The 23,630-nt window shown below is 54.6% G+C and overlaps 1 protein-coding gene across 1 annotated transcript in view; it reads left to right on the top strand.

Annotated features, from left to right (window-relative positions):
* The window catches only part of DGLUCY (D-glutamate cyclase), a 66,777-nt gene that overhangs the window by 30,686 nt on the left and 12,461 nt on the right, over window positions 1-23,630 (top strand). The window contains exons 3-9 of the mRNA XM_012933133.2: window positions 707-848; window positions 3,738-3,936; window positions 7,424-7,574; window positions 8,715-8,837; window positions 10,706-10,909; window positions 13,832-14,092; window positions 18,348-18,447. Coding sequence (XP_012788587.2) covers window positions 707-848; window positions 3,738-3,936; window positions 7,424-7,574; window positions 8,715-8,837; window positions 10,706-10,909; window positions 13,832-14,092; window positions 18,348-18,447 — 1,180 coding nt within the window. The remainder of the gene's footprint in view (window positions 1-706; window positions 849-3,737; window positions 3,937-7,423; window positions 7,575-8,714; window positions 8,838-10,705; window positions 10,910-13,831; window positions 14,093-18,347; window positions 18,448-23,630) is intronic.

The raw sequence follows: 23,630 nt of genomic DNA, 5'->3' as shown, positions 1-23,630 counted from the left end.
CAGAACAGAGAGACGGTGTGGACACAAGGACTGAGCGTCCATGGGAAACTCAGGACGCCCGAAGGCCTAGACCAGGCTTAGCGGTCAGGGGAGGGGCTTCCTCTGTGGACTGGACACAACCAGAAGTGGCTTGAGGGGGTCTTGGCAGGTTGGAGGGGGCAACTGTGCTTTTTTCTTGGGCTAGGCTGCTCATGTTGTTAAAAGTCCATGATGCTTGGGGGGGAGGGGCTGGAGCAATAGCACAGCGGGGAGGGCGTTTGCCTTGCACGTGGTCGACCCGGATTCGATTCCCAGCATCCCATAGGGTCCCCTGAGCACCGCCAGGAGTAATTCCTGAGTGCAGAGCCAGGAGTAACCCCTGTGCATCGCCAGGTGTGACCCAAAAAGAAAAAAAAACAGTCCATGATTGGGGGGGGCTGGAGTAATAGCACAGCGGGGAGGGCATTTGCCTTGCACGAGGCCAACCTGGGTTCGATTCCCAGCATCCCATATGGTCCCCCAAGCACCACCAGGAGTCATTCCTGAGTGCAGAGCCAGGAGTAACCCCTGAGCATCGCTGGGTTTGACCCAAAAAGGAAAAAAATTAAAAGTCCATGATGGGTCCCTGCAGGGTTCCGAGCAGGTCTTGTGTTTGGCGGGAAGCAGTGAATTCCGAAGGCTCCGCAGAGAAGCAGCTGACGAAGCCTCTCTCTCCTCTCACCTCCAGGGCTCCAGCCGGCCAGCCTGGTGGTCCTGCCCCAGTCCCTCGCTCCTGCCTTCGAAAGGTTCTGCCAGGCCAACAGCGGCCCTCTGCCCCTGCTGGGCCGGAGCCCGCCAGGCAAGTGGACAGTGCCTGCCCCAGACACCAGGTAAAGCCCAGGGCTGGCCAGTGGCTCTGGAACTCTTTGTCCTGCCGTGGAAGCCCCCCGTCTTGCATGAATCCCTGTCTTGGCTCTTACTTGGGAGTGAGCATCCCATGCACCCACCCTCACCTCCCTCTTGACCTCCTCCCCTACCCACACACACACACACACACACACACACACACACACACACACACACATATGCGCGTTCCCCCGGAGATCTCTCCGGCCCGCGGAGAGACAACAGTGGAAAGCGCTCCTAATTGGGTGGATTCTATGAGCGGTCCCGATCTGAAATAAAACTGGTGAGGATAATAAATAGGGGGCTCAAGACGATAAGTACCGATCAAGAGCGTCTTTATTAACAGCCATGCTGGTTTTATACCTTTCTTAGCAGGGGGTTGGTACATAAGTTGTCAATCATCAGGGAAGTGTCTTCTCAGACCAAATAAGGAAAGGTTTGGGGCGTACTTTGGTGGGCTTACAACATTCTCCAAGAGTAGGTTGAGAAATAGTGGGGAGGGGAAGACAAGGGTTTATCTGGCAGGAGCATCTGTCAGGAGGAATGCACAAGGCTTTTAGTGTAGAGGAAGGCACTCTACTTTACGGGCTTTTTGGGGTCTCTTAGTTAACTGCCCTGGGCTACTTTTACTTCTTGAGTTTAGCTATTTCCTTTGTCACAAGGGCACCTGTGCCTCAGGTTATGCAAAGCTGGTAATAGAATTTTCTGGTTTGTCCAGGGTAAAGGTTTCGGGGTCCTCTTTTGTTCAGGGTCCTGAGCAGTCCCCAACACACATACACAATCCCCATCCCCTCCCCTATGAGGAAATCTCTGCACTCAGCCAGAATGCCCAGCTCTACAGAGATGCCCTTGGCACTGCCCACTCTCCGCTTTATCACCCAAACCAGATACCTTGGAGGCCCGGAAGGAGAAGACAGAACTCCCTGGGGCCAGGCACCACCAACACTGTGCCCCCCTGCTCTTCCAGACTCTGAAATAGTCACAGGAATCCACTCTGTGGACGTGACCCCATCCCCATAGCTCATATCATTCCCACCTGGACTCCCGGGACATCATCCCCTCTGTCCCTCACCCCACCTCCCACACCCCACCACCCCTACCCGCCCATGGGAGCCACTTCTTCTAAAGCTCCATCTGATCACATGACTCCCATTTAGACCCTCCTAATGACAGCCAGTGACTCGATCTTAGCCTGGTATCAAGACCTATCATGACCTGGACTCAGTATCTCTCCCCCACTCAGCCCTCCAGCCATTCCCTGGAAGACATCTACTATGCTCCTACCACCACCCAGGGTCGGAGGGTCTTTCAAAAGCCCCCCCATGGGGTGGCACTGCAGGGCCTGAGTAGCAGAGCACTCTCTGGCTCTTGCACTGAAATATAAGTCGGCCCAATTGACCAGGCATCACTGGAAGTGTTCCTGGGTTCCTTGGAACAGTTCTTGGAGACTCCCCACAGCAACCACAAGAATGATGTGTTGTTGTTGAAATTGCTGAATTCTTGAAATTGGTTGTGTTTGTGTGTTCAAAATTTGATATACTAAAATGTTAAAAAAATAAAGTAGCTACTACTTTCTTTGAAAAAAAAAAGCCCCCCATGAGCCTGAAGTCAGTTCCTCCAGCTTCTTCCTCGATGTCCTCTGCTTCTTAGGACAGATCTTCCCAGGATTTGCAGTCCCTGAGCCTTCGTGCTCCATCCTGTGCTGATGATCCTCCCCAGGCAACTGGTCAACCCCTTTCATGCTTCAGACCCGTCCGTTGGGTGGGAGAGAATGGATTTCTACTTTCTCTCTTTCACTCCTCACCAGACTGTTAGCACTCCGGGCTCTGTATTGCAAGGTTCTGTTTTCAAAGCAATCTCACCTGCTTTGATTGTGAGCTTTGTAGGGGTCGCTGTCCACCCCATTCCAGCAGCTCCCTCATCAAGCCCCTGCAAGATATGGGGGAGAGAAGACATAAGGTGCTTTTGGAGTCGATGAAGACTAGGCTTGTCACTAGAGACATCAAACTGACAGAAGAGCCTCTCTAGGGAGACACACAGGCCCCCACCAGCCCTGCTATGTGTCCTCTGTCCCCCTGGTCCTGCCCCAATGGCAGAGAAGGCGCCATGGTTTGGATTTTGAGGTCACATCAGTAGTGTTGTTTAGGACTGGAGCGATAGCACAGCAGGTAGGGTGTTTGCCTTGCACGCAGCTGACCCGGGTTCAATTCCTCTGACCCTCTCGGAGAGCCCGGCAAGCTACCGAGAGTATCCCACCCTCATGGCAAGCTCCCAGTGGCATATTCGATATGCCCAAAGCAGTAACAACAGGTCTCACAATGGAGAGATTACTGGTGCCTGCTCGAACAAATCGGTGAACAACGGGACGACAGTGCTACAGTGCTACCAGTAGTGTTGAGGGACTACTCCTGGCTCAGTGCTCAAGGGTTTTTCTGGGTGATGCTCAAGGGAACATGCAACAGCAGGGAGGAAATCTGGGGCTCATGCATGTAAGACATGCTCTGCAGCCCTTTGAGACATCTCCCTAGCCCTGGCACCACGGTTTTCTTCTTGCCTGTTTGGCTGAGGTTACAGGAAATAAAAATAGTGTGTGTGTGTGTGTGTGTGTGTGTGTGTGTGTGTGTGTGTTGGGGGGAGTAGAGTGGCTTCCCAGCACACATGCTGATTTAGTGGCATCCACTGTGACCACAGCTCCCCTTCAAAGGATGTGGAGGCTCCAGCAAGGCCTGTGTGCAAAGCCACATTCTCCGGGGGGTACCTTGAACGTCACTCCAGACATCCTCTCCTCTCTCCTCAGTCTTTGCCCCAAAATGCAGAGCCAGGGCACTGTGCGGGGGGCCCAGGGGGTCTGTGAGCTCTCCCTCTGTCCCCAGGAATGGCCGTCCCCAGTTCTGGAAATATGAGCTGGGTGCCTGCACGGGCAGCGTGACCTCGCTGGAGGAGAACTCAGCGCCACTGAGGGACATGGTGACTTTTGTCCTGAGCTGCAGCTCCACCCCGGAAGCGGCCTTGGAGAAGGCGGGTCTCCCCTGCAGGACCCCAGCAGGTGGCAGCCTCGCGGGTGCCTACAAGGTAAGCCTGCAGCCCCCAGAGCAGAAGTCCTGTGAGAAGGGGGTTCACTTGGGCTTTCCCACAGACAATGAGGACAGATGTCAGCACTAGAGAGGCGCGAAGACCAAAGTCATCAGTCCCACCACTTGCTAGCTGTGCCTCACGGGACAAGCCACTGACCTCTCTGGTCCTGTCTCCTCAGGTGCAAAGGGTCCCAGCGGCCTCTCTCCCACCCGCTGTGGCACCTCTGGACATGCCCAGTGTGGCCTGGAGGGCGAGCCAGCTGCCGGCCGGGGGCTTTGTTTGTGGCTGTGTGGCCAGACCTGTTTGCCATTTGTGTGGTCTGCACTTCTTTTTTTTAGTTTTGGATTTTGGACCACTCCCGGCCGTGCTCCGGGCTTAGTCCTGACGCTGTGGTCAGAGATCACGCCTGCCTGGGTCCATGTGTGGTGCCAGCATCCAGGCCACAGTTGCCCAAGCGCCTCAGCCGGTGCACTTGTGTGGTCCCCTCAACCCTCCCGCCCCGAGAGACTTGGAGATGCGCCCTCGGTCCACCTTCTTGGCCCTGGTAAGGCCTGCCCAGGCTTTGTGGCCAGGCCTCTGCCAGCCGGTTAGCTGCTGTGTTTGCGCTCTCTGTCAAGGACACTGGATCATGTTCTTGGCTGGGGACGGACACCGCCGGTCACCAGGGCAGTGTGGCCCAGGGCCAGGCTGCCTTCCCCGAGGCTTTCTCCGGGCCACAGCTTGTCCCAGGGAGAAAAGGAGCCCAGGGACCCCTCCGGGCATGTTTCAGTGGACTCAGGGGCTTTGCTGAAGGACACTGATGGTCAGGCTTCCTTCCTCGTGGGGGGCTTGGTGGGGGCTCAGCCTGGTGATCCCCGCCAGAGTGTCTCAGTGGTCCTGGGGCTGCCCCAAGGAGAGTTGCGTGTTCTGTGTAGACACGAGCCCTCCCGTACTTTCTCCAACGGTGGAGAGTTGGGAGACAGGGGGGGTGGGGGGGGAGAGGGGGGAAGCCACAGTGCCTGGCGAGGCCTCAAGCACAGCCCGAGAGGCATGACCCTGTAGGTAGACACTGGGGCCTCCGGAGAAGCCAGGCTTGCCCTGTCCCAGAGGAGGATGGGGGGGTCACGGGGTTTCTGGCTCCCAGCAGCAAACCTAAATCACAGCAACAGTGACTCAGACAAGCGGGCTTTATCGGCAAGAAGATAACTTGTAAGTTAGTTAAGGGCCAGTGTGGACGGCCCTGGGGGAAGAGCGAGCTTGGGGGGGGGGGGGGGCGGCGGGAGCCGGAGCGATAGCACAGCGGATAGGGCGTTTGCCTTGCACGCGGCCGACCCGGGTTCGATCCCCGGCATCCCATATGGTCTCCCCAGCACCGCCAGGAGTAGTTCCTGAGTGCATGAGCCAGGAGTAACCCCTGTACATCGCCGGGTGTGACCCAGAAAGCTAAAAAACAAAACAAAACAACAAAAAAAAAAAAACAGAGGGAGACGGGCAGGCTGGATTGATTCCCCAGGGGACAAGCTGTCTGAACTTATTTGTAGATTCCCAGGAACTTATGCATATTCATGAGCAGGGGCGTGGGCATGCGCAGTCGGAAGGCATGCGTCATGTGCATGTGCATGTGCAGGGCGAGCAATGCACACCACACATCATCTACGAAGACCCGGGGTGGGTCGCTGGCGTGTGTTCCAGGAGGCTGGCGAGGGAAAGGGTGGCTGACGGTGGAGGAAGTATCGCTGTGCAGTCTCCACAGGCAGCTGTTGGCCGGTGCAATTCTGGGACCTGACAGGGGTGTTTGCGGGGCCAGAGAGATAGTACAGTGGGCAGGGCGCTAGCATTGTAAGGGCGGGGTTCCATCCGCCAGGAGTGAGCCCTGAACATTACGCTGCGCCCTCCCTCCTCGCCAAAACAAAACAAAACAAAAAAAACAAAACAAGGGGGCTGGAGTGATAGCACAGCAGGTAGGGCATTTGCCTTGCACACGGCCGACCCGGGTTCGAATCCCAGCATCCCATATGGTCCCCTGAGCACCGCCAGGAGTAATTCCTGAGTGCAGAGCCAGGAGTAACCCCTGTGCATCGCCGGGTGTGACCCAAAAACCAAAAAAAAAAAAAAAATGTTGTTTGCAAGGCTGTAGATTCAGCGGGTACCGACAAGGTATCTTCACCCGTAGCAGGAGTTGGGGGTGGGGGTCTCCCCCTTCAGACTCAGACCTCCAGCTGTCTGTGCTTTCTTATCCCCGAATAGCCCTCAGCATTGGCGAGAAGAAAAGGGTCACAGGAGGCTGCCAGCAGTTGGGATTCTCTGATGATAAACATCTACCGCAGGGGGCGGAGTGGGAGTCCGGCAGGGAGGGCACTTGCCTTGCCCGTGGCTGACCAGGGCTCCATCCCCCGCACCTCATACGGTCTCCGGTCCCCCGAGCCCTGCCAGGCGTGATCCATGAGTGCAGAGCCAGGAGTAAGCCCCAAGCACTGCCGGGGGGAGTATAGTGGTGAAGGGACATTCGACACAGACTGACCACCCGTGTCCTGGCGTGGGGGTCTAGAGCCTCGGTTTCCCCACCGAGGGCCTGGTTCCAGCTGAAGCCCCCACCCATTCACCACGTGGAGACTCTGCCAGGCGTCCTGGACCCGAGTGGACAGTGGCTTGGCAGGAACGACCTGTCCCTGTCACCCACTTGCGGGTCTGGCATCCGCCCCCCCGCCCGCCCTGCCGCCCACAGGCCAGCGTGCTCTCTGGCCGCCAGCAGCCGCCAAGCCTGCGCCTGCGGATTATCACCCCGCCACATCCCAAATCTCCCCCAAGCCCCACTGCAGGCCCAGACGCCAGGCAGGGGGAGAAAACAGCACCGCCCGCTCGTTGCAAGTCACCAACCAGGTTCTGTGGGTCCAGGAGGCCAGAGGTGGGGAGCCCCGGGTCTGTGTGGACTCTAACGCCCAGGACACTCGGGGGCCAGCCCTTGCAGGTCCCAACCTCTGAGGCCCCTTGATCAAGGTTCGGGAACCTTCCGAGGGCGAGTGGGATTCTTTAGGAGGGGATGGGGGCTGGCACTTTAAATTCTGCTGCTCCAAAGTCAGCATTTCATCCCAGGGCTGCAGGCAGCAAAGTGCCTGCTTCTGCTTCAGACCAATAATTACTAGCCAACTTCCCCTCGTGTCACGTGAAGCAGAGACTGTATGTTTGTTCTTTATTTATTTGTTTTGCTTATTGGGTCACGCCCAGCGATGCACAGGGGTTAGTTACTCCTAGCTCTGCGTTCAGGAATTCCTCCTGGCGGTGCTCGGGGGACCCTATGGGATGCTGGAAATCGAACCCAGGTCGGCCACGTGCAAGGCAAACGCCCTACCCGCTGTGCTATTGCTCCAGTCCCTAGGCTGTATGTTTATAAAGCCTGCTAGGACCGCCTCCTTCCTTCACTGCCTTGAACTCTGGGGCCCGGGGCTTCTTCCTGGGCCAATTCTGAAATTTAACGGTTTTTTTTTTTCACTTGTTCTCTTGTTAGACCACCGTGCCTTGCGCAACCATCGCTGGCTTCGGCTGCCCCCTGGTGGTCACGATGAGGCCTGTTCCCCAGGGCCAGTTGGAAAAGCTGGTGCAGGCCAGTTGCTCTCTGGGCCGTGAGCAAGGACGACCCATTCATATCGGAGACCCAGGTCAGTGTCCACTCTCGGGCCTGGTTCTAGCAGCTGCACTTGAACTTAGACCTGAGAAGAGAGGCACTTCATGCGTCCCTGAGTTCCCACGCGGGTCCAAGTCCCTGCCCGGGATTGTGAGGGTCCTGGGCAAGACTCGGGTGAGCTGCATAGACAGTCCCCCCTCCGATTGGGAGGTGTTCTTGGGAGATTAGGCAGCCTCATTCATTTGTTCCTGAGATTTTCCCGCGAGTCAGGAGCGGGCCAGTGGTGGTGGGACACAGCTCTTTGCACCCCCACTTGAACCCAGAGCACCCTCTGATCTAGGATGCTATTGAGTGGTGTAGCCGGGTAGGGGAACCGCTGAGTCCTCCCTCCATCTGCCAGTGAGCGAGCAGACCCAGGGCCATGGGCAAGAATCTGGAAGCTTGGGGCCGGAGCGATAGCACAGCGGGTAAGGCGTTTGCCTTGCACTCGGCCGACCTGAGTTCGATCCCCGGCATCCCATATAGTCCCCCGAGCACCGCCAGGAGTAATTCCTGAGTGCAAAGCCAGGAGTAACCCCTGAGCATCGCTGGGTGTGACCCAAAAAGTAAAAAAAAAAAAAAGAATCTGGAAGCTTCCCAGGCCGCTCAGAGACCCCTCAGGGACCTCCTGAGAGCTGGGAAGAGTCACAGCAAAATGGGACAAAACCTGATTTCCTGGGAGAACTCAGCCAGTCCACATGGAACGAAGTGCTCAGGCCGCCCAAAGCAGACGCCAGCTGAACTGTGTTGTCACTGATGCCATGGGTGCCCCTCTACCCCCCGCAGCCTCTACACACTTCCCGGGGGTAGGGGTGCTTGCTGCTGGAGGTCAAGCCGCAGAGGGTAGGGACCGTGCACAGCAAGACAAACTCCCAATCCTGGCTCTTGTCAGCATCTGCCCTGGGAACGGGCGAGTAAGACTCCGGCGGGGGCTGTCCCAGCCAGAGGGTTGAGACTCCGTGTCCGGGTGAACAGCCAGTTCCTCCTCCTTAGCTGCTCCTCCTCCCGTAGTGCAGTCAGAGGGTGTGTGGGTCCCTCCGAGAGACAGAAGCACGGATCCATCGCACGGAGCACTTGGCGTGATGGAGCCGGCCGGCTCAGAACCCGGCGCATTCACGCTCTTCTTCGTCTGCAGGGCTGCTGGGAATCAGAGACCTTTCCAGACCCGACTACGGGGACGCAGTGGCCTGTCAGCCTGGGGACGTCCCCGTGTTCTGGCCTTCTCAGCTCACCTGTCTCGAAGCCGTCAGCAGCTGCAGTAAGTCCGGGTACCAGGGCCATGGTGCAAACCTGGGATGGAACCACCTGGGCTGCCACCAAAGTACAAACTTGCAGAGCAGTGATTTCGGGAATCTGAAACAGGGGGCTGTGGATCTGCCGCCACAGTGCCAGTCTCTGGTCCCCTCCTTCCTGGCTTGAGTCTCCTTAACAGGTAATGCCCTTCAGCCCAAGTGCATTTTGATTTTTTTCTATTTTTATGATTTTTTCTTTTTTGGAGGGGCGGCATTTCCAAGCAGCAGTCGGGAGGCCTGGAGGCCACTCCCACCAGTGGTCGGCCAACCGGGCTGGTGGGTCAACGAGACAGCCCAAGAGCGTGGTGTAACCCAGGTGACTGCAGTGCTGGCAGTGCCCCAGGCTGGCCCTCTGGGGGCCTCTGAGGCTATACCTGGAAATGCTCAAGAGACTGAGAGACTGCGTGATGCCAGGGATTGAACCAGGGTCAGCTTCGGGCAAAGGCGTTGCCTTAAGCCCTGCACTGCCTCTCTGGCTCTTATCTATGTGGGGTATGTGTGTGTGTGTGTGTGTGTGTGTGTGTGTGTGTGTGTGTGTGCTCTTTATTTAAACACCATGTTCTACAAGGTCGTTTGTAAGACAGTCATTTTGAGCATTCGATGTTCCAACCCCTACCCACTTCCCTGCACCATTGTCCCCTGCTTCCCACCCCCCAAGCCTGAGTATAGAGCCAGGAGTAACCCCTGTGCATAGCCAGGTGTGACCCAAAAAGCAAAAAAAAAAAAAAAAAAATAGGCTGAGACAGTACAGGAGGTAAAGGTGCTTGCTTGGCATGGTGCAGACCCCAGTTTGACCCCTGGCACCGACTGGTGTCAGAGGTCATCACCAGAGGTCACTCTTGAGCACCAAGGCTGAGGTAGCATCTGGGCAGGTGTTGCTCCAAAACCCAACTCCTTCCCGGAAATAATGGTTCTGAAGAAAGTCAAAGGGAAGGGGCTGGAGCGATAGCACAGTGAGGAGGGCATTTGCCTTGCACGCAGCCAACCCGGTTTGATTCCCAGCATCCCATATGGTCCCCAAGCACTACCAGGAGTAATTCCTGAGTGCAGAGCCAGGAGTGGCCCCTGAACATCGCTGGGTATGACCCAAAAAGAAAAGGAAAAGGGGGAAAATTCAGCAGAATGAGCATGAGACACCAAAGGCCTGGCATAGGACCAGAGGAATGAGCCCTAACAGAGCCCCGGGGAGGGATGTGAGTGTCAGTCATGAGGTGCCGGTCTGGGGCGGGGGTCCGCTGGCCCCTTTTCTGTGCAATTTCCAGTCAGCTCTGACAAACGTGTGAGGCATAGGCATGATTTTACACTTGCAGAAGTGAACTCGGAGAGGATAAATCCCCATCTCAAACTCAAGTGTTTGCCTCACTCGACTTGGACTGAATAACTCAGCCTGAGAGCCCAGGCGCCTGGGATCTATCGGGAAGAGGGTTTTTAAAAGAATCCCATTAGCATAAATCGAAGCACATTGCAAGTCCTCTGAGAAAACAGAAGCCAAGTTCAGAGGGGGGTGCGCTTTGAGGGCAAACCAAACACTGGCTGCGAAGTGAAGCAGGGTGGCTGGGTGCATTGTGGGAGTTCATCTGGTTTCCATGGGGCCCACTGACGGGAACAGCCTGCGCCTTAGCTGTGGCTCTTCCCCCACTCGTGCATCTCCCCTGTCCCAAGTCACGGGAGGCACCTGTTTCAGTGGAACTTGACTTGTCCTGACCCGAAGCCAGTGAGCAGCCAGGGAGGAAGTAGTGCCACCTCGCCCAGGTGGTGGGCTCGAAGAGCACTAGACAGGGTTGGCTGTGGGGGGTGGGGGGCTGAGCTCAGGCCCCGCTGCTGTGCATTTCAGAGACCCCGCTGGCTTTCACCAGCGCGCCCGGCTGTACCGTAATGACCGACCTGAAGGATGCAGAGGCTCCGGCCGGCTCTCTCACCCCGGAGGGAACTCCCGAGGTCCATCAGATTTCCCAAGATCCTTTGCACTACAGCCTCGCCTCGGCTCAGGCTGTGCGGAAGATTCGAGAACTCGAAACGATCATTGCCGTGGACCCAGGTAAGCTGCTGAATGTCTTCCCCTGAAGGGCCTGCGAAGGTTCATCTCTTCATCCCGTGGATAAGGCAGCATGAAGTTAGACACAGGGAGGAATTTCAGGGGGCAAACAGTGCAGAGAGGGTGCAGGCGGCCCTCCTGGCAAGCTCAGCCTGACTCTGCAGGTCACATTGTTCAATGCTCAGACCCGGGGCCTCTAGGCCGGCCACTGGGGCCACACCGTAGTGCTGCTTGGAGGCCCTTGGGGGGAACTTGGAGGTGGGGAGTGAACTCAGGGGCTCTGCTCTCTAGTCCTTTTTTTTTTCTTTTTGGGTCACACCCGGCGATGCACAGGGGTTACTCCTGGCTCTGCACTCAGGAATTACTCCTGGCAGTGCCCAGGGGACTATATGGGATGCTGGGAATCGAACCCGGGTCGGCCCCGCGCAAGGCAAACACCCTCCCCGCTGTGCTATTGCTCCAGCCCCACTCTCTCTAGTCCTTTCAACTCTCTTTTCAGCCCTACAATACAGTTTTTCACAATGTTTATACTGTTTATACCATGTTTATACTGCCTGAGTGCAGGGGTTAAGCATGCGCCTTGCGTGGAGCCAATCCCAGTTCAGTCCCCGGCACCACACAGTCCCCAGAGCATCCCCAGGCGCTGCCAGGTAACCCGCAAGCCGTGAGCATCATCCAGTTTGCTGGGACCTTGTATTGACCCACCAGCTGGCTGGCTGAGAGTCATTAGGAGGAGTCCTGGGTCTCCTGAGTGCCACCTGGAGACAGCCCCAACCCCGGATCAAAAAAAAAAAATCTTCCAGGGACTAGAATTAAATGCACAAAATACTGATGATGATAACCTCTGGGTAGTGGGATTATGGACTTTTAATTTTTTTTTTCCAAAAAATGAGAGGGTTTAGAAAGTGAGTTTATTAGCCTGCCATTTGCCACCAATTGCACTGGGGTTGGATCTGAGCAATAACACAGCGGGTGGGGCACTTTGCCTTGCATGCAGCCAGCCCGGGTTCGATCCCCCAGCCTCCCACCTGGGCCCCTGAGCCCTACTAGGAGTGATGCCTGAGCACAGAGCCAGGAGTGAGACTTGAGCACAGCCAGGCGTGGTCCAAAAAAAAAAAAACACCTTTTTTAAATAAAAATAAAATTGGGTTTAGATAAGTAAACTTAAGGGAGAAGAATGGTTCTTGAGGACTCACCTGCCACTGTTTGGACCAAGGACCCCACACGTTTAATTATGTTCCTGCAATACCCAGGCGGGCAAATGGGTTTGCAAGTTCCTTTCTGCTGTGGTTGCTGAGTCCCTCCCTTTGTCCAGCAGTGGAGACTATGCAAGTGTCTGGGTGTTCTAAAATGTCAAGAGATAGTGGAGTTCAGGGGCCCAGATGGAATCAGGTGCGGCCCAAACACCAAAAAACAAATAAAAAATAAATAAAGTTATGCCTGGGAGCGAAGAGGTAGTACAGTGGGTGGGGTGCTTGCCTGCATGCAACGAACCTAGGTTTGGTTCCTGGATTCCCATATGGTCCCCTGAGCACCACCAAGAGTTTTGAGCTTTCACTGGAGTCTTCACTCCAGGACTGAACATTCTTACCCCTGGCGGCAGCAGGGGGCACTGTTGCACACGGTAAAGTCAAGTCACCCATGTGCTGTCAGAGGCTGGGAGAATTGGGTGTAGGGGCTCCCCAGAAGTTTTGTCTGACAGGAGCATCAAGGACACCTTTCCCTGCAGGAGCAGGAAGACCTGTGGCTGCAGCTGCCGCATGTACAGGGTCCGTTGTAGAAAGGTCCACGATCAGTGAGGGACAGATTAGAACTGGGGACCGAGCAGTACATGGTGGTCTCGCTTGAGCAGTGCCAGCTGCTTCCCGCCTTTCCCCGGCCACACCCGTTCTCTCTCCCCGGCACCCTTTCGGGAGCTAGGAATCTAGATCTGGTGCTCTTCGTAGTTGCACAACTGGACACGGCAGGTGTGGCCTCCCTGCTGACCCATCCGTCACCTGTTCCCCCAAATGATGCCTGGGACCAGGGGGCGGGGTGGGGACCAGGGTCACGAGGCCAGTGGAGGGAGGCAGAGAGCGACCCTCACTAGCCAGCAGGCAATGCGTCCACTACACCGTGTCACCCCCAGGGGGCGCTAGTCATCACCACTCCTGGCTCCAAGAAGGAAAAGTGGAAGAATCCTAGGGGCGCAAGCAGCCTGGCCCGAAGGTGACCACTGACACTTTTGTGCCCACAGACAGGCTGGTCAGCCTTTTCCCTAACTATCCTTCCCTCCCGGGGAGGGAGTGAAACGGATTCCGGGGGACAAGTGTCAGTTCCCACCACATCCTTCAAAGTGGCCGCAGAAACAAAAGTCCCTGAACTGCTATTTGCATGAGTTTCTGGTTTAAGCTCAGAATTATAGTTTCCTGCATGAATTTCTGCTTTAAACTCAAGATTCATTTTTTTTTGTTTTTTTGTTTTTGCTTTTTGGGTCACACCCAACGATGCTCAGGGGTTACTCCTGGCTCTGCACTCAGGAATCACTCCTGGCAGTGCTCAGGGGACCATATGGGATGCCAGGGATCGAACCACGTGCAAGGCAAACGCCCTACCCGCTGTGCTATTGCTCCGGCCCCTCATGGGGGTTTGTTTTGCATGAGTTTCTGCTTTTTTTTTTTTTTTTTGGCTTTTTGGGTCACACCCGCCGATGCTCAGGGGTTACTTCTGGCTCTGCACTCAGGAATCACTCCTGACGGTGCTTGGGGGGGGAACATAAGGAATGCTGGGGCCCGAACCCAGGTCGGCTGCGTGTGAGGCAAACGCCCTACCCGCTGTGCTATCGCTCCAGCCATGCGTTTCTGCTTTCGACTCGGGATTTATGGCTTTGCTGCATGTGTTTCTGCTTTAAGCCTCAGGGTTGACGGGTTGGTTTTGTAACCACAGGCAACCGGGGCATCGGGCACCTGCTCGGGGAGGGCGAGCTGCTGCGGGCCGCCCTGTCGCTGTCCCACGCCCGCGCCGTGCTCATCACCACCGGCTTCCCCACGCACTTCAAACACGAGCCTCCGGAGGAGAACGACGGGCCCCCGGGGGCCGTAGCTCTGGCCGCCTTCCTGCAGGCCCTGTGCAAGGACGTCTCCCTGGTCGTGGACCGGAGAGCCCTGGGCTTGTTCGAGAAGCTCGTCGACGAGGCTGTTGGAGAAGGTGAGCCCTGAGGGGAGGCCCGCCTGCCTCCCGAGTGGGCGGGCGTCCGTGTGCGGAGAGGGGAGTGTCGGGGATGGGTGGGCAGGAATCAGCCTCCACCCGGCGCGATGCCACGGGCCAGAGCCTCTGGCAGCCAGGGAGGAAGTGGGAGCGTCAGCCCGACTTCACCCCGCGCCCCTCACAGCGCCACGGGGTGTCACAGCCCCTCCCGGCCCTCCCTGCCCTCTCCCTGGACTGTTGGTCATGACTGGGGTGCCCCGTGGGGCATCTTCCCCCCGCCCGTAGACATGGGGTGGGGTGTGGAGAATGTCCCTCCCACCCCCGGTGTGGGCACTGAGATGCTCCAACAGTGAATCTGGTTGCTTTATCCTCCCATGACCCGCTGGTGGGGGGGAGGGGAAGGGTGGCAGCAGCTTCCCAAGGGCCAGGCTGGGATGGGGCATCTGTCTGGAAGCCACAGGCACCCTACAAGCGCAAATTAAATTTATTTATTTATTTATTTATTTATTTTTGTCGGGAGGAGGTTGGGTTGGGCCATGCTCAGGAGTGACTCCCGTCCCTGTGCCCAGACATCACTCCGGGTAGTGCCCGGAGGGGGAGCATGCAGGGTGCCAGGGATCGAACCCAGGTTGGCCACATGCAAGGAAAGCGCCCGCCCCTCTGTACTATATCGCTCCAGCCCGTAAGCAAGTGTTACACATATAAATAAAGCATTTTTTTTTTCAGAAGCTGCTGTGGGGCCACCCCTGAGGGTGCTGGGGGCGGGTGCTGGGGCCTGGACCAGCGCAAGGCCAGCAGCGGCCTGCTGCTGAGCCGTGTCCCCGGCCCGGGTTTTAGGTCACACCTAATGCGGCTGGGCTACTGAGAAGGGATGTTTCCAGTGGTGGCCCCGGGGGGTCTGTATGGGGCCGGGGAGTCAGCCAGGGCCCCTCCGTGCAGAGCAGAAGCCCCCGTCCTCTGAGCCAGCTCCTGGATCCAGAGGAACTATGTCTGTGTGTGTGTTTCTTTTCGGGTCACACCCAGCTATGCTCAGGGGTTACTCCCGACTCTGCGCTCAGGAATTACTCCTGGCGGTGCTCAGGGAAACATATGGGATGCCAGGGATAGAGCCTTACTCAGCCCCTTGCAAAGCAAACGCCCTCCCCACTATACCATTGCTCCAGCCCCTAAAGGAGCTTTTTTTTTTAATTAGTGAATCACCAGGTACAGTTACAGACTTACAGACTTTCGTGTTTGCATTTCAGTCATACAATGATTGAGCGCCCATCCCTCCACCAGTGCCCATTCTCCACCACCAATGATTCCAGTATCCCTCCCACCCCTCCCCATCCCCCCACCCCACCCCGCCTCTGTGGCAGGGCATTCCCTTTTGTTCTCTCTCTCCTTTTGGGTGTTGTGGTTTGCAATAGAGGTATTGAGTGGCCATTGTGTTCGGTCTATAGTCTACTTTCGGCATGCACCTCCCAACCTGAGCGGGTAAAGGAGCTATTTTTAAATCAGTTCTTTTTTTTAATTTTGTTAGTAGCTTAGGTGACGTGGTTGCAATAGTGATCACACTTAGGATTTTGATGTGGGAGGCTGCTATTTTTATTTTGTTTAGGAGAGGCACACGCAGCAGTGCTCAGGTTTACTCCTGGCTCTGTGCTCCAGGATTACTCCTGGCAGGGCTTGGAGAAGCATATGAGGCCAAGGGGCTTGAACCCTGGTTGACCACACGCAAGGCAAGTGCCCCGCCTGCTGTGTTACTGCTCTGGCCCCGAGGGGTGCTATTTTGAAGTGTCTGATTTACAGTCGAAATCCCTCTTAGCACCAGCAGCTGGCTCGGGCCCAGAGGCCAGACTGTCCCTCTGATGCCCTTTTGTTTGCTTTTGTTTGGAGACATACCCGGTCTGCTCAGGGTACATTCATTCCTGGCCGTGCTTGGGGGGCCATGCGGTGCCGGGGATCCAACCCAGGGCCTCAGGAATGCAGAGCATGCGCTCAGCCGCTGAACCATCTCTCCAGATGCCTCTGGCTTTTGAGTTCCCCCAAGGCAGGGGGGCGGGGGGATGAGCTCAGCTGAGATCTCGGGGCGACAGCCAGAGTCGGCAGGGACAGGCAGAGCCGGCAAACGTGGCTCTGCCCGTGTCTATCCGCTCAGCCTGTCTTTCTCGTCTGTGACATTGGAGAGCGATGGTTCTCGTCACTGGGAATCATTGTAAATATTTTGTTTTGTTTTGTTTTGTTTGTTTGGGCACCACCCCCAGCAATGCATAGGGCTGACTCCTGGCTCTGTGCTCAGGGGAGCCTGCGGGATGCCAGGGACTGAACCCAGGTTGGCCATGTGCAAGGCAAATGCCCTCCCCACTGTACGATTGCTCCATCCCCTCGTGTGGAAATTAAACAAGGGTCTGGGTGCCACCGGCAGGTCAAAGGCTGGTTTGCCATCCTGTGGGCACCGACTCATAAGCCCAGCACTGAGGTGGCAGGAAGCCGCTCCCCGGGAGCCACGGGAATGGACACACATGCTTCTACACCCCAGCCGGACCCCTTCCCCAGCTCTGGCTTCCTCAGGACTCAGAGAAAACTTTTTTTTCCCCAATGTAGCAGTACTGCTATTTATTCAGCCATTGATTAAGCTGACTGAATTGGGCATGAACTCCACATTATTCCACATAAATTTTTTTAATTGAATATCCATGAGATAGACCATTACAAAACTGTTTATAATTGGGTTTCAGTCATACAATGATCCAGCACCCATCCCTCCACCAGTGTACATTTCCCACCACCAATGTCCCCTGTTTCCCTACCACCATCCCCCACCTGCCACCCCCAGCCTCCCTCTATGGGAGGCACTTTCCTTCTTGCTCTCTCTCCTTTTCCTTTTGTGCATTACGATTTGCAATACAGGTGCTAAGAAGTCATGGTGTTTGTTTAGGGCATTTGGTATTTTTATTGGGACAGTAAGGCTGGAGTAGCTTTTCAGTTGGGTGACAGCTTTGGGGTGTGGACGTGACTGCCAAGGCTTCTGGAAGTACAGGGAGGTGGGGGGAGGTAGCCCATCCCAACTACGAGAAAGCCTGGAGGTTTCAGTCACAAAACCCACATACCAGAATTTTCAGCAGATTAGGTCTTCGTGTGGTCCTTCCTGAGATAGTGGAGTCAGGCCAGGGGTATGGCAGCAATTTTGGATTGTGGAAGCAAGCGGCTGCCGGGGACTCTGTGACCCAGAGTAAACTTAAGGGCTCTTTGTTCTCCTCTGTGCTGGTGTCCCAGTGTGGATCTTGTCCAAGGATGACAATGACCCTCTGAAAAGCAGCAGATTCCACACCCCGCACCGCAGCTGAGGTGGCCCCTTCGATTCTGTTTTCTTTTTTTTTCCTTTTATAAGGTAGTTCACAATATTTGATTACATTTAATATTCAAACACCAATTCCCACCACCATTACACCTTCCCACCACCAAATTTGGGATGTTTCCATCCCAAGCCCCAATCCCTGTCCCAAAGCACACCCGAAATAATATATTTTGTATTGTTTGTTATGAAAAACCGCTGAAAATGCTATTAAAAAGGATCCATAGAGGAATGAGTGTGAAGATTGTTCTATTTTGGCAGGGGCCATTAAAACATTCCTTAGGATATCACTAACATGTTGTTAAAGGTTGAGTGATGTGAGCTTTCATGTTTATCACTGTCACTGTGTCACTGACATCCCGTTGCTCATCGAATTGCTCAAGTGGGCACCAGTAACATCTCCATGTGAGACTTGTTGTTACTGTTTTTTTACTGTTTTTGGCATATTGAATACACCATGGGTAGCTTGCCAGGCTCTGCCGTGGGGGCGAGATACTCTCAGTGGAGGAATCAAACCCAGGTAGGCTGCATGCAAGGCAAGCACCCTACCTGCTATGCTATCGCTCCAGCCCTTCATATATATATATGAAATTATGTATATATGCATATATGTATATTTCCCTCTATGATTGGTTGCCTACTATGTGAACCCCATCAGACGTGGTGTGGTACTCTTGGGGAATGGGTAGGGAGTATCTTATGGTGGTGCAGGAATATGTTCACTCATGCATGAGGTTCGGCCCGAGCATGTGGGGATTGGCTTTGAGGGTGGCAGCGGTTGGGTCCTGGAGGTTTTTGGCTGCCAGGGCTGGGTCCCTTGGGGCGGGGAGGGCTCTCACCTCCCCCCTCCGGGGTGCCCCGAGTGAATCCGCCTGGCGCGGGGTGAGGTGGCCTGGCTATCTCGATTCTGTCTTCCAGGCGTTCTGGAGACGCGTGTCCCTCTCCTGACTTTTCAAGGTGGACCCGCAGGCGCCGCTCAGAGCTTCCTCTGCAAAGACGGAGACCCCACGTGCCCCAGGTATGTGTGCCCCGCCCCGGGCGACATTGGACCCTGGGGACACCTCTGTGCTCATTTGTTTGTGTGTTTTGAGGCTCAACCCAGTGGTCTCAAGGGATACTCCTGCCTCACGCTTGGGGGTTGCTCCTGGCGGTGCTCAGGACCAAAGGCTCTGGGGGTCAAACCCTGGGTCTCCCGCATGAAGGCCTGTGCTGGCCCCTGGAGGTTTCTCTCCAAACCCCAGGACCCTGCTGCTCCAGTCCTTTCAGATAGAGACCCAGACGTGAGCTGCGGGGTCATAATGCAGTTCCCCCTCTAACTTTTTGAGCAATTGCTATTCAGTTCTCCAAGGGCAGTTATACATAGATGCTGGGTTTCGGGGCACACCAGGTGCTGGGCTTCAGGGGTTAGTCCCGGAGCAGTGCTAGAGGAGGGGGAATGTGAGGTCCAGGAACGAACCCAAACCTTCTGCAGACATCACCTCCGCTCGGGCCTTGGCCCCGGAGTTAGCACTGTAAGGAGTGCCATCCGACGGGTCTTGGAGAGAGATAAAGGGGCAGAAGGCGGGCCGAGTGATGGGACAGTGGGGAGGGCGCCTGCTCTGCACGCAGCCACTCCGCGTTTGTCCCCTGCATCCCGTAGGGTTCCCTGAGACCCACCACACCAGGAGTGAGGCCGGAGTAGTGCAGAGCCGGGAGTAAGCCCTGAGCACTGCTGGGTGTGACCCCAAAACAAAACAAAAAGTGTGAAAGGCCACCAACACTTCCTGCATGTCACGTCTCTGCTCACTTAACCCTCTCCACGCCCTCGCGGCCGACAGTCAGTTCAGCCCGTGTGGGAGGCGGTGAGCGACTTGCCCCACGCGGGCAGCCTCAGACCCTGGCAGCAGGACCACCTGCCGCTTCCGCAGCCCGCGTCTTCCAGCCTTCTTTCTTTTTTTTCTTTTTGGGTCACACCCGGCGAAGCTCAGGGGTTACTCCTGGCTCAGCACTCAGGAATCACCCCTGGCGGTGCTCACCTATGGGATGCTGGGAATCGAACCCGGGTCGGCCGCGTGCAAGGCAAACGCCCTCCCCGCTGTGCTATTGCTCCAGCCCCTGCGTATTCCAGCCTTGCCCTCTATGTGCGTGCCTCTTCCGGTCTAAAGCTGCCTCACTGTCCCCTGTCCCAACCCATCCTGTTTGTTTGTCTGTCTGTCTTGTCCAGGTCTGTCAACTGGACAGGATGTTGGGAAAGACCAGGGGGCACAGCTGCTCCCCTGCTGGGCAACAGAGATGTGGGGGTACCTGCAGCTACCCCCACGGGAACCAAGAGGCTTCCACAGCCCCTCATCTCGGGCCTGTTCCTGGCTCATTCTCCTTTTAAAGTTTTGTACCTTTTTATCTTTAGCGTTTTCACTGAAGTGGCAGGTTTTACATGCTGTGGATTATACCTTTCATGCTGACATCGTTCCAACCCTACACCTAGCACCAGAGAGCCGCTCCCCTCCACCAGGGTCCCAAAGGGTCCCTCACAGTCTCCACCGCCCCCCGCCCATGTGAGCTCAGTTTTGTAGACAAATCTCCAACCCCCATGCTTTGGGCCCTTTGCTGTTCTATTATGTTTCTACACATCCCACATATGACAGTGATCTCTTCTTTAAAGATTTTTTATTGTAGAGGTGGTGACACCTATACATTTATAGACAAGCAGATCAAAAGCCCTGAAATTCCACAGAACTGTACATCAATGAAAAGTCAATACCGAATTTTTAAAAAACTCTAGAGTCTTCAAAAACTCAAAAACCTTGGGGCTAGAGCCATAGCACAGCAGGTAGGGCGTTTGCCTTGCACTCGGCCGACCCAGGTTTGATTCCCAGCATCCCATAGGGTCCCCCGAGCACCGCCAGAAGTAATCCCTGAGTGCATGAGCCAGGAGTAACCCCTGAGTATCGCTGGGTGTGACCCAAAAAAGAAAAAAATAAAATTCAAAAACCTCTAGAAAAGGAATATTGACTTCTATTAGAAAATATTGTAGATGATGCTTAAGCACCTGCATTAATAAGTAAAGCATATAATGAAAACCTCTGTGGAAGTCAAAAATTATCTGAATAGACATAGAAGATTCAGTGTAAGTGAAACATTCATTCATTATTGAAAAAGTTTAGAAAACCCTTAGCAAGTTAAGAATAAATAGGGCTGAGCCAGGGAGATGGCATAGTGGGGAGGGCGCTCGCCTCAAGTGTGCCAGCCCTGGGTTGTTCCCAGCATCCAGTAAGGGTCTCCTGAGCACCTCCAGGAGCGATTTCTAAGTGCAGCATCACTAGGTGTGGCCCAAAAACTGGAAAAAGAAGGAGGAGGAGGAGGAAGAAGAGGAAGAGGAGGAGGAGGAGGAGGAGGAGGAGGAGGAGGAGGAGGAGGAGGAGGAGGAACAGCAGACATTTCTTAATCTAGTTGAGGGCAACCATAAGTACCATGAGTAAATGCCATACTCAATGGCAAAGTGCTGAGAGGTTTGGTTTTTTGGTTTTAGGGTTTTTTATTTTTTTTTTGGCTTTTTGGGCCACACCTGGTGATGCTCAGGGGTTAGTCCTGGGTGTGCATTCAGGAATCACTCCTGGCGGTGCTCAGGGGACCACATGGGATGCTGGTAATCGAACCTGGGTTGGCCACCTGCAAGGTATATACCCTCCCCACTGTACTGTCCCACCATCCCGAGGTTTGTTTCTTAAAGGAGGTTCTTTAGCTTCCCTTGTAAAACTGATTCTGTGGTTGTGAATTTCCTAAATTTTTGCCTATTGATGAAGCCCTGTATTGTTCCCTCAGACCTGTATGATAAGCTCGCTGAGTAGAGTATTCTTGGAGGGGGTTCACTTCATGAGGCTGGTTGGCTGGTTGGTTTTTGCTCTATCTCACCATTCCCTCTGGCTCTCAGTCTCTGATAGATCTGCTATCAGAGTCTTACGGGATTTCCTTTGTGGTTAAGTTCCTTTCTTTTTATTTTCTTTTTATTTTTATTTTTGAATCACCATGAGAACAGTTACAAAGCTTTCCAGTTTAAATGTCAGTCATACAATGATCAAACACCCATCCCTTCACCAGTGCACATTTTCCACCACCAAGAACCCCAGTATACCTCCCACCCCACCCCTCCCCCACCTATGTGGCAGATAATTTCCACTTTACTCTCTCTCTCTCTACTTTGATCACATTCAATATTTCGACAAAAGACCCACCATTATTATTTGGAATTTTCCCCAACAATCAGACCTGCCGAAAAGGCATCATTAGATCATTTGTTCCCTATTGCCGATTATGAAGAGCATATGATGTCATGCGGCCGCAAAGCAGCCGCGCAATTTTGGATTTTTGATAGTTTGGTAATAAGTCTGGAGGTATTTCCGCCAAAGCCTCTGGGTTCTGAGGTTGGTTTGTGTGCCTCTGGGATCATGGCTGTTCAGGAGCCAGGAGCTGAGGCCTTGTCGGGGCGGGGAGAGGGTTAAGTTTGATCTTGCTTTCCTGATCTTACTGTCAAAAAGTATTCTGTCTCCATCCTTGGCATTTGCCATGTGGATTATAATGTATCTTGATGTTTTTCCATTGTGTCTATAGAATAGTTTTTCTGTCCTGTAGAGATCTTCATGCCTCTTGGATCTGGGTGCCTGCACTCCTCGACTCTGGGAAATTCTGTCTATGATTTCTTCAACTCATAGTTCTCATAGTTCTTCAACAAATTTGCTTCCTCTTCTTCAGGGTCCCTGATAAGATATATTGTTCCTCTTTAACTCACCCCACACTTCTCTGATGGCTGTTTATTTATTTTTAGACTTTTTTCTGTAGTTTTGGTTTGGTTTCATTTTGGGAGTCACCCCCAGCCATGTTCAGGGGTTACTCTTGACTCTGCTCTCAGGAATCACTCCTGGTGGTACTCGGGGGATCGAACCCGGTTCAGCCGAGCTCAAGGCAAATGCCCTTCCCACTGCACAATTGCTCCAGCCACCCATCGTCTGTTATTTTTTAGGGGTTTCCTGCGTCTTTTATGCGACTCCATGATCTTTCACTGAGTCACTGTGTTTCCGCACTGCTCGAGCTACTGTTGGGCATTTTACATCTCCGGCCACACTCTTCTTTTCTGTCACTTCTGATTGTAGTTTTCTCATTCCCACTCTCATACTCCTTTTTCTTTCTTTTTTTTTTTTTTAATTGAGTCACAGTGAGATACACAGTTACAAAGTTGCTCATGATTGGGCTTCAGTCTTACAATGTTCCAACACCCGTCCCTCCACCTGTGTCCATTTCCCACCACCTCTCCTACTGTCTTGTGCCTTGCTGGACACCTGTGCCATCGTTTCTTTGGGCTCATTAAACATCCCCCCCTCCAGAGTCCCTAAAGTCATTCTGGGAGCTTATGCAGAGCTGGCTGGTGTTGGGAGAGCATCTGTGCCATCACGTCCACTGACTGAGCTGGGCAGGCTTGTGGGCACGTCCCCATTGGGTCTTCGGAGCTGCTGCTGTGCCGGGGGTGAATCTTGGCAGATGGACCCCCTGGAGTCTCGGAGGGACTAAGCTGGTGATACATTTCCCGCCCCCCTCCCTTGTCCATCTTCACCTAGAAACAGGAGTATCAGTGTGAGCGGGTGGGGTGTGACGGGTGTGTGGGATCCAGAACCAGCTTCCTGTTCCAAAACCGGGAGCTTCAACCTCACCTGGAGGACTGGCGGACCGAGCAGAGGGTCTGCGATGTGGCGGTGGGCCTGCAGGGGTCTTCTCTTTCATTCTTTCTTCTGTAAGTTCTTTTTCAAAAAATTAATTGTAAGGTTTTTCAATAGTGTTGATCATAGGGTCTCATACACACAACCATTCCAACACCAAAGTGCCCGCCAGCGCCTGTCCCACCCAACCCCACACCATCCCTGCTCCTATGTGTTTGTTTATTTGGCTACACCTGGTGGTGCTCAGTGAGTACTCCCGGATCAGTGCTCTGGGCTTGCTCTTAGCAGTCCTCGGAGGGTTACGTGGTGCTGGGGGTCAACGCTGGAGCTCCCGCGTGCAAAGCCGGTGCTCCAAGTCTTTGAGCCAGTCTTTGGGCCCCCCAGGCTGTGTCTTGAGCTGGTCTGCTAGATGAGCCCACAGCACCGGAATGCAGCAGACACTCGGCCAAGATCCGTAGGAAGGAAATACTTAAGAGATGTAGGGGGGCTGGAGCGATAGCACAGTGGGTAGGGT

This window comes from Sorex araneus, chromosome 3 (genome assembly GCF_027595985.1).
Source record: "Sorex araneus isolate mSorAra2 chromosome 3, mSorAra2.pri, whole genome shotgun sequence".
In the NCBI taxonomy this organism is placed as follows: Eukaryota; Metazoa; Chordata; class Mammalia; order Eulipotyphla; family Soricidae; genus Sorex; species Sorex araneus.
The sequence above is the reverse complement of the archived record's forward strand: the minus strand, read 5'-3'. Positions and strand labels throughout refer to the sequence as shown.